This window comes from Coregonus lavaretus, assembly GCF_964263955.1.
Source record: "Coregonus lavaretus genome assembly, chromosome: 23".
Lineage (NCBI taxonomy): Eukaryota > Metazoa > Chordata > Actinopteri > Salmoniformes > Salmonidae > Coregonus > Coregonus lavaretus.
The window spans coordinates 18,675,235-18,686,506 of NC_140010.1; the positions used below are offsets into that span (position 1 = coordinate 18,675,235).

The window sequence follows — 11,272 nt, forward strand, 5'->3', positions numbered from 1 at the left end:
AGTAGGAACAATGGTAAAACCGATATCTGGAAATACTGTAACAGTAAATCAATATTCTGCTATACAATACTGGTAAAAAGCAATATTTAGGCCTTCTGGGACCCTTCTTTGTGTAGGTTTTAAAGCCCCTGCGCCTTAGTGTTCCAAAGGTATTCAAACTCCTGAAGAGGCAAGTTTATTCCCTTTGGAGAGGTCAGGAGTTAAAACACAATGGTGTAAACTATTTCTGGCAGGCATACAACTTGGTCAGAGCAGGCAGAATTGCCAATGTTTCCCATGGTGCTATAGTGACTCATTCTGGAGCCTGGGAGCAAGAGAAAGGAAGCAAGGAGCATTGATTCAACTGTAATAACATTGTAACTCTAAATATGGTATTTCACATGGGAATATAAATATATTTATGTATGGAAGGAAAAATCATAAGAAAATCAGTAGCTTGCAAGGAAAAAACTCGATAATACAAATACGATTTTATGGATGAGTTGTTTTTCTGTTGGTAGGCTATCCGTCCACTTCATGTTCAGAACAACTCTATTAACTCATGTGCGTTAATATTTTGCGTTTTAACCCACGCACTCATGCCAATTTCTTGCGTACTTACAACTTACATTTGAACTGTTAACATTATTAGCTGTCTGAAAAAGAAAAGGCAGAAAGTGGTCAACAATATTAACCTTTCAAAATGAAACCACAATCATAAAACTGTAAATTTCTTTCACTATTCACCTGTATGGTTTGACTAGGAAGTCCGAATGTAGGTCCTCCGACAAGTTTACAGTACAAATCCGATCTCGGTCTCCCGGTTTCATCTTGACCGCACGTTGCGGTGGCGGAGATCCGTGACCCCTCTGCGAGGTTGAAGTACGGAGGACTCAAACTAAACCCCGTTATTTCGTTAAAAGACAGTTGCGCGTAAACGTCCCCCCAAAGCAAGAGCGTGAAAGTACATAATAAAGCGGCGGGATGAGCTCCCTTCATCCCCCTTGCCATGTTCCACCTCAAGAATCCCTGTAGATGCTGAAGTCAAATAGCAACTCGCAGTTCAAGTTCATGTTTTCTAGATAGTATGAAATAATATGCACTCTCCACGCATGAAACACTTCCGTCCCTTTGATCCTGGCAATGGAATGACTCGTGCGTGCGGTGTGCGGCTCTTGATGTAAAAGTTAGACTTGTTGCTCTGCTGCTGTTGCCTCTGTCTCTGTGATCCCCTTCGACAACATGTTTCTTCGTGAAAAAGAGCTTGCTCACGTTTCTCCCTAACCAAACTCTGCCACCCAGGGCCGTATCATGTGTCAACAGTGCCTACTTGGGTCCAAAGGTCTCTAGAAATGTTAGCACTGAATCACAGCCAAAGTGAAAATAAATCAGTATGCCCAATGCAAGTAACAGAGTATAGATTTTAGAGGGCAATTCCACGATAATGGAATTACGCTTTCACTTTAACATGTTTGCCAAACAAAAAACATTGATTTCAAAGCTATGCACAAGGACTACTTGTAACAATTTCCACTTAAAAATGTACAAAAACGAATTTAGTGGAAAAACTTTGAAGATGCTGACTGTGGTAACTGAATTATGGTAAAGTCACCCCTCAGGTTTTTATGCAACCACGTTTCCCAAAAAGATGTGCTCCGAATTAAGATTAAAAGATGTCTGCAAAAATAATGGGGTGTCAACTATGACATGGCACCTTGAGTTTGAAATAATCTATTTTGGTTATTGAACTACAGTAAGTGAAGGGGATTTACACCCGGTAACATAATTACATCATGGATCCCTGATCTGTGCTACACAGAAATGCATAATTATGGATATTAATGTCATTCTCTTCATGTTTCACAAGTTTGAATAGCGCAGCACAGCAGAGCACAGTATAGTACAGTGCAGTACAATACAGCACAGTACAGCAGAGTTCAGTACAGTGCAGTAGAGTACAGTACAGTATAGTTCAGTACAGTAGAGAACAGTACAATATACTGTACTCTACTTTTCTTTACTGTATGGTATTGTACAGTACTGCGCACTACTCACTGTACTGTATTGTAATCTACAGTACAGTGCTCAGTACTGTACTGTATTGTGCTGTACTCTACTGTGCTTTACTCACTGTACTGTACTGAGCTATCCAAACTGATAGGTTCAGATTTGGTCCAGTCTGGTCCATCTGTGGACGTTAACATCAAGGCCAGGGTGAACTGAGCCTGACCAAATGTCAACTACTTTTCAACGTCCATGGACGTCTAGTGTCGGTCGGTGCTCAGTGGGTGAGGATGCTGGTTACAGTAAATGGAAAGAGAGGGGGCTCATGGGCAGGTGTCAGTAAGATCCGGGAGAGGTGACATTAACTGGATAGTGAGAGATGGAGAGGGAGAGGGAGACTGAGAGAGAGGGGTTGTCCAGATTCTAACACTTGGTTTGACCACATTTTACATTTTAGTCATTTAGCAGACGCTCTTATGCAGAGAGATTTACAGTCGAAAAACATTTATGAGCTGAACATAACAGTATGCCAGTGGAAGGGAGGACAGTAGCAAGTGACCCAACTGTGGTTTGTGACTATTATGATTTCCCATTGTAGCCAATTCAGTTGCAGTAATTCTGTTACAGATTTTTTTGTAATTCCGTTACCAATTTGGTAACGGAATTACAAGTTTTAATAACTTAATAATTCATAAACAAAATTGATATCAGTAAAATCACTATAACTAAATGATAGGTCTACCATTACTTGTTACTTCTGTGAACTTTAGAAAATATCTTATGTGAGTTTTGGTAACAGAATTGCAAAGCACAAGGCAATATTTCTTAAATTTACAGAAGGTAAACAATTTCTCCAAAAACTAAATATAAGTGTTGATATTAGTTGGCAGGGGTCTTTACCTCAACATTATTGTGTTTTGATGTACAGTGCCTTCGGAAAGTATTCAGCCTTATTCTAAAATTGATTAAATATTTTTTTCCTCATCAATCTGCACACAATATCCCATAAAGACAAAGTAAAAATACGTTTTTAGATAAAAAAAAAAAAAAAAAAAGGATATATCACATTTACTCAGTACTTTGTTGAAGCACCTTTGGCAGCGACTACAGCGTCGAGTCTTCTTGGGTATGACGCTACAAGCTTGGCACACCTGTTTTTGGAGAGTTCTTCCCATTCTTCTCTGCAGATCCTCTCAAGCTCTGTCATGTTGGATGGGGAGCGTTGCTGCACAGCTACAGTGAGGGAAAAAAGTATTTGATCCCCTGCTGATTTTGTATGTTTGCCCACTGACAAAGAAATGATCAGTCTATAATTTTAATGGTAGGTTTATTTGAACAGTGAGAGACAGAATAACAACAACGAAAATCCAGAAAAACGCATGTAAAAAATATTTTTAATTGATTTGCATTTTAATGAGGGAACTCCCTTTAAGAGTGTGCTCCTAATCTCAGTTTGTTACCTGTATAAAAGACACCTGTCCACAGAAGCAATCAATCAATCAGATTCCAAACTCTCCACCATGGCCAAGACCAAAGAGCTCTCCAAGGATGTCAGGGACAAGATTGTAGACCTACACAAGGCTGGAATGGGCTACAAGACCATCGCCAAGCAGCTTGGTGAGAAGGTGACAACAGTTGGTGCGATTATTCGCAAATGGAAGAAACACAAAAGAACTGTCAATCTCCCTCGGCCTGGGGCTCCATGCAAGATCTCACCTCGTGGAGTTGCAATGATCATGAGAACGGTGAGGAATCAGCCCAGAACTACACGGGAGTATCTTGTCAATGATCTCAAGGCAGCTGGGACCATAGTCACCAAGAAAACAATTGGTAACACACTACGCCGTGAAGGACTGAAATCCTGCAACGCCCACAAGGTCCCCCTGCGCAAGAAAGCACATATACAGGCCCGTCTGAAGTTTGCCAATGAACATCTGAATGATTCAGAGGAGAACTGGGTGAAAGTGTTGTGGTCAGATGAGACCAAAATCGAGCTCTTTGGCATCAACTCAACTCGCCGTGTTTGGAGGATGTCACGAACAGCGGACCAAGTCGCAGCGTGATATGCGTACATTCTTTATTACGTACTTAACACACGACCAAAACAAAACAACAAACGATACGTGAAGTCCTAGGTTAAACAACAAACCTTACGGATAAAGATCCCACAATAAACATGTGCCAACAGGCTGCATAAGTATGGTCCCCAATCAGAGACAACGAGCTACAGCTGTCTCTGATTGGGAACCACCCTGGCCAACATAGAAATACACGAACTAGAACGAAAAATATAGAAAACTAAACAAGGAAAATCCACACCCTGGCTCAACATTTAATAGTCCCCAGAGCCAGGGCGTGACAGTACCCCCCCCCCCCCCCCCCCAAAGGCGCGGACTGCGACCGCGCCAACCAAACACAACAGGGGAGGGGCCGGGTGGGCATTCCGCCTCGGAGGCGGATCCGGCTCCGGGCGTGACCACCACACTCTCCCTACCCCTCCGTTGCGCCCCTGGTCTGGTCTGGCCCCGCTGGCCGGAGCTGGACTGAACACCGGTGGAGCGGATTGCTCTGGCTCAGGCGTGGAGCAGCTGACCGGTGCCGGACCAGGCACCGGTGGAACGGGCCGGACCGGGCTGGCGACGCGCACCACAGGCTTGGTGCGGGGAGCAGGAACGGGCCGGACCGGGCTGACGACGCGCACCACTGGCTTGGTGCGGGGAGCAGGAACGGGCCGGACCGGGCTGACGACGCGCACCACTGGCTTGGTGCGGGGAGCAGGAACGGGCCGGACCGGGCTGACGACGCGCACCACTGGCTTGGTGCGGGGAGCAGGAACGGGCCGGACCGGGCTGACGACGCGCACCCCTGGCCTGGTGCGGGGAGCAGGAACGGGCCGGACCGGGCTGGCGACGCGCACCACAGGCTTGGTGCAGGGAGCAGGAACGGGCCGGACCGGGCTAGCGACGCGCACCACAGGCTTGGTGCGAGGGGCAGGAACAGGCCGGACCGGGCTGGCGACGCGCACCCCTGGCCTGGTGCGGGGAGCAGGAACGGACCGGGCTGGCGACGCGCACCACAGGCTTGGTGCGGGGAGCAGGAACGGGCCGGACCGGGCTGGCGACGCGCACCACAGGCTTGGTGCGAGGGGCAGGAACAGGCCGGACCGGGCTGGCGACGCGCACCACAGGCTTGGTGCGGGGAGCAGGAACAGGCCGGACCGGGCTGGCGACGCGCACCACAGGCTTGGTGCGGGGGACAGGAACAGGCCGGACCGTACTGGGAAGACACACCACTGGCCTTGTGCGGGGTTCAGGAACGGGCCGGACCGGACTGGTAACACACCCCAGTACCTCTCGCCGTGCCTCTACACTCTCCTTTCCTCTCATGACCAATGGCCCCCGTAACCTGGTGGCCTCCTCTCCTAGTCCGCAAACTCGCCCTGTAGCTGCCTCCAGCAGCCCCGTCGTCCATGCCGTGTGCCCCCCCCCAAAAAAAATTATTGGGGTTGCCTCTCGCCTGTCCGACGACGGCCCGGTTGGCGCCGCTTCTCCTCTCCTGCCTGGGCATCCTCCCTCATCGCCCTCCGGTAGCGGACGGCCTCCTCCTCCGTGATCTTCCCCCAACCGAGGAGGACATCCACTAGAGCAACCTCCTGTTCCTTACCCGGCGTTTGTTCCTGAACACGCTGCTTGGTCCTGTTTTGGTGGGATCTTCTGTCATGATCGTTATAAACAGCGGACCAAGGCGCAGCGTGATATGCGTACATTCTTTATTACGTACTTAACACACGACCAAAACAAAACAACAAACGATACGTGAAGTCCTAGGTTAAACAACAAACCTTACGGATCAAGATCCCACAATAAACATGTGCCAACAGGATGCATAAGTATGGTCCCCAATCAGAGACAACGAGCTACAGCTGTCCCTGATTGGGAACCACCCTGGCCAACATAGAAATACACGAACTAGAACGAAAAACATAGAAAACTAAACAAGGAAAATCCACACCCTGGCTCAACATTTAATAGTCCCCAGAGCCAGGGCGTGACAGAGGAGGAGGAATGCTGCCTATGACCCCAAGAACACCATCCCCACCGTCAAACATGGAGGTGGAAACATTATGCTTTGGGGGTGTTTTTCTGCTAAGGGGACAGGATAACTTCACCGCATCAAAGGGACGATGGACGGAGCCATGTACCGTCAAATCTTGGGTGAGAACCTCCTTCCCTCAGCCAGGGCATTGAAAATGGGTCGTGGATGGGTATTCCAGCATGACAATGACCCAAAACACACGGCCAAGGCAACAAAGGAGTGTCTCAAGAAGAAGCACATTAAGGTCCTGGAGTGGCCTAGCCAGTCTCCAGACCTTAATCCCATAGAAAATCTGTGGAGGGAGCTGAAGGTTCGAGTTGCCAAACGTCAGGCTCGAAACCTTAATGATTTGGAGAAGATCTGCAAAGAGGAGTGGGACAAAATCCCTCCTGGGATGTGTGCAAACCTGGTGGCCAACTACAAGAAACGTCTGACCTCTGATTGCCAACAAGGGTTTTGCCACCAAGTACTAAGTCATGTTTTGCAGAGGGGTCAAATACTTATTTCCCTCATTAAAATGCAAATCAATTTATAACATTTGACATGCGTTTTTCTGGATTTTTTGGTTGTTATTCTGTCTCTCACTGTTCAAATAAACCTACCATTAAAATTATAGACTGATCATGTCTTTGTCAGTGGGCAAACGTACAAAATCAGCAGGGGATCAAATACTTTTTTCCCTCATTGTATGCCTTGCCAAAATAGCTTTCTTAGCTTTCATTTGACACCAAATTCGATATGCTCCTATGAACTTCACGTTGGTGTACATGGGTCCATTGATGGAAATGCTCTAGACAAAGTTGACACCAGCTCAGAGATTCTTTTTTGGGAAAATTATTTCAAAATACAGCATTATAAAATAATTGTGATTCCTGAATTATGTCCATCCTTCAACTGACCACTGATTTGTTTCACAGTCAAATGTGAGATTGTGTGGTCTTATTATAGTGGCCTTAATGCAAACAGTATATGAAAGTTGCAGGGATCCACTGAATCTTGATTGAATTAGCTGCAAATAAAGTAGGCTGCATGAGAATTTGTTGACAGAGAGAAAAAGTGGAATGTAACTGGTAGATCACGATGTTCAAAAACACATCCATCAATCTCATCCAAAAACAGACTCCCCACCCTCAACACATCCCATCAGGCCATTCTGTGCCACACCCAACCCAAGCAAACATAACCCAGATTCATCCAGAGATACACTCCTTTCTCCTACATACCTTTGCTATTTCCAGTGCCATGGTCAGGGATCATGTGTAGGATGTAAACATAGTGGATTATGAGCAGATTAAATACCACCCAAAGGTAGTTATAGCCGCTACAGATTTTTTGTCAAATTACACATTGGGCGTATCTATTCAATTGGGCAATATAAATAATATACTGTTTAGTTTGTTTGTGTTATCAACTCCCACCTTTGTGGACTATTCGTTGCAAGTACAATATTCTCTCACTGATATTATCTTTGCAGTTCAGATGCACTATATATACAAAAGTATGTGGACACCCCTTCAAAATAGTGGATTTGTCTATTTCAGCCACACCCATTGCTGACAGGTGTATAAAATCGAGCACACAGCGATGCAATCTCCATAGACAATAATTGGCAGTTGAATGGCCTTGCAACACTTGCTATCGAATTCTAAACTGCCTCTGGAAGCAATGTCAGCACAAGAACTGTTCGTTGGGAGCTTCATGAAATGGGTTTCCATGGCCGAGCAGCCGCACACAAGCCTAAGAACCCATGCGCAATGCCAAGCTTCGGCTGGAGTGGTGTAAAGCTAACCGCCATTGGACTCTGGAGCAGTGGAAACGCGTTCTCTGGAGTGATGAATCACGATTCACCATCTGGCAGTCCTACGGACGATTCTGGGTTTGGCGGATGTCAGGAAAAGGGGGGGATCCAACTCCATATTAATGCCCTTGATTTTGTAATGAGATGTTCGACGAGCAGGTGTCCACATACTTTTGGTCATGTAGTGTATCTTAAAAACACATGCTCTACCTATATACTGTACTATCTAATAAACCCACCTGTGAGGCAGTAGATTCCACATGATCTCAATTTAAACCACTGGTCCTAGGGTGACACCTTGTGGGGATCAACATCACTGCATGAGGGAGTTTCACAAGTGGGAATTGAGAACATTCCCAAGCGAAAAATTCACAGCAGTGCTGCGGCCTCAAATATCCCTGACATCCAGAGCAGCAACAGCTCCTATATCATGTTTTAGATTGGGACACTCACTGCGTTTTAGCCTGTTGCTGTTGATGACCTAATACCGGTAGATCAAATTATGTACTTACTCCATTCCCTTACACTTGCACTTTATCTAGATTTGATGTATACTTTTTTCTGTTTTATGTCCCCTCTAGGGGAGTGCCCCTTTGCATGAAGGACAGATACGGGAGAAAGATAATAAGGTTAACCCATTAGCCTAGTGTGAATGGTGCTTCTCATGTTTTCCTGGACTGCTGACTATACTTGCATAACAAGCCATAAAGAATGATAGAGGCCTATAGTGGCCAAAAGGCAGTTTTAGCATGGGCAGAGCCATTTAGGGCTTCCACCATGCTTCTGTCATTTTAAAGTAGTCAACTGGGTGGGAACTCCTATGGGTTGTAGCTTCAATGGCAATTCCCATGCTGTCACATATATACACAAGTTTTTGAGCCGTTTCCGCTCTACTTCCTGAACTCCTCCCGTTGATGCAATCCACTTCCGTTCTGGGTTTGTTTTGCTAGCTAGCTCCGTTGTGCCGACAAAGCACTGATATCGCAGTGACAAAGAGGATATAAAAATTACAATTACAACACGAAGAAAAGTGGTTCGGGAACGACGTGTGCGGTAGTTGGTTGCAAAAACTCGAGAAAGAACCTGAACGAGTGGTTAGATAGAGAGTGCTACGACCACAAACCAGCTACGAAGAGGCAATGTCCATGCGCTCCATTGTTTACATTTTTTCGCAAGCCTGATACCGACTCGGATTCAAGGACCTGGCTGAAGGCATTGAATCTAAAGAAACCACCCCTCAACGTTTTTGTTTGTTCCTATCACTTTGTTGACCAAAAACCTACCAAGGATAATCCTTTCCCAGAGTTGTGGTTGGGATACAATCGCCCTCCCCAGCCAAAGAGGCGTCAACTCACCCAGCGGACCACTGCCTCCCCCCAGATAAAGAAACGCAGACTTGAATCTGAGGGTAAGTTCAGCAACTTTAGCTATGAAGCTGACAATACTGTTAATTATGAAGAAGTTGTCATACATTAACATTGCTACCGGTATTTTGCTAAGGCAGTTGATTGTTTTGGAGATGGGACAAACAATGCCCATGATAGCTACATCATTAATTGTGTGTGTGTGTGTGTGTGTGTGTGTGTGTGTGTGTGTGCCTGCCTGCGTGTGCCTTAGTCTACATCATAAATACAATGCAAGGTGGCAGGCTGTTGTGATGATGATTGTGTGTGTGCGTGTGAGTGCAATGTTGTAGTACACATTTTTCCATTGTGATGTTTGTAGTGAGAGGACTCTATGCCTGCATTAATTTTGCTCCATCCATGTTTTCTCTTCCCCTTTTTAGATGCTCCAGAAACCTGTCAGCCTGTCTGTGAGGCCGAGCCTGCTACACCAAAATTTCGAGATGCCCAGACCCAATGGGAGGATCCGTCACATATTGATCACATTTACTGTTCAACAACACAGTCTGTTAAAGTAGACAAGGCCACACAGTGCGAGGCAGAAATGGGTCCTACTGTGACCAGCACCACGGTCATTGATGATGCTAGGTCCCGGCTGTATACAGGAGTGCTTATGGTTCAATTCTTCACCCTGGTGACGGTGTTGTTGCCTTTCAGTAAGCCATCAATTACCCTTCCTGTTGTTGACCAAATACTTATGACGTTGATGAAACTAAAACTAATATTAGGAGATATTGCTCACCGCTTCAATGTGTCTACATCCATGGCAAGCATTGTGATTAGTCACTGGATTGACGTGATGGGTGAACAGTTCAAAGTCCTGATCCCCTGGCTTCCAAGAGAGACCATTCGTGCCACCATGCCCTTGTCGTTTCAGAGGAACTACCCTCGAACCACCTGCATCATTGACTGTGCCGAAAGTGCCATGCAGAGCCACAAACCACGACTCAAGGAGTGACACTTTCAGCCAGTATAAATCACGCAACACTGTGAAATATCTCGTCGCTGTGGCCCCTAATGGGCTAATCATGTTTATATCTGATGCCTATGCTGGCAGAAGCAGCGATAAGTTTATCACCATGGACAGTGGGTTCCTAGACTATCTGAGGGCTGGTGATGAGGTCATGGCGGACCGTGGGTTCACCATTCGAGACTTGCTTGATGAGAGAAGGGTCAGTTTGAACATCCCTGCTTTCACCTACAGGCGCAATCAGTTGACCAATGAGGAGACGACACGCACCAGGCGAGTAGCCAATGTCCGCATACATGTGGAAAGAGCAATCCAGAGACTGAAGGTGTTTAAGATTTTATCCCAGAATGTTCCCATCAGCATGGCACCGAAACTGGACAACATCTTAACCATCTGTGCTGGCCTAGTTAACCTGAAGAGTCCACTGATCAGTGAGGTTTAGAATCTTGCCCTGTGTCCCTGTCTACCAACACCCAGCCATGTTGTTCATTAAATACAGATAAACACAACAAATACTGCGTGCATTGTATTTTTTAATATTATATATGAATATTTTCATAGTGATGTAATTGTGTGGGCTGCTTTTGTATTTTACTTTTTAATACCTGTTAAGATTAAACACGCAATCTTTCTTGTTGAAGCCATTTGTTTAGTTTCCTCAAAACAATTAATTAATCCAGTGTTATTTATGTACAGTATGAGCTTACTATGAATTATGAACTGTGTTAAAATAAATTGTAGCACTCTAAGGATTGAAATTACATCAAACTTTATTTTCACTCAAACAGTAGGCACACTGATATATTGCACAGCATAAAGAGATCATGTAAACAATGGACATCTGTTGGCTCCTGTGGGCATGACCTAAATAAGGCAGTTTATTTTAGTTTTAAAATGCTGAGATATTTACTGCAGAACTGTAACCTTCCCTCAACAAAATCATCAACAATTTTCGGGAGCATGTGGGCAAAGTAGAATGTGCGCAGCCTTATGATATGCCCCTGGACAAAGCCTTGGTCGTAG

The 11,272-nt window shown here is 45.6% G+C and overlaps 1 protein-coding gene across 1 annotated transcript in view; it reads right to left on the reverse strand.

The window, feature by feature from the left end:
- Positions 1-1,237, reverse strand: part of LOC311098986 (laminin subunit alpha-3-like) — a 132,517-nt gene extending 131,280 nt beyond the window's left edge. The window contains exon 1 of the mRNA XM_084139565.1: positions 727-1,237. Within this exon, the coding sequence (XP_083995691.1) occupies positions 727-990 (264 nt within the window). The 5' untranslated portion in view covers positions 991-1,237. The remainder of the gene's footprint in view (positions 1-726) is intronic.
- Positions 1,238-11,272: the final 10,035 nt, after the last annotated feature.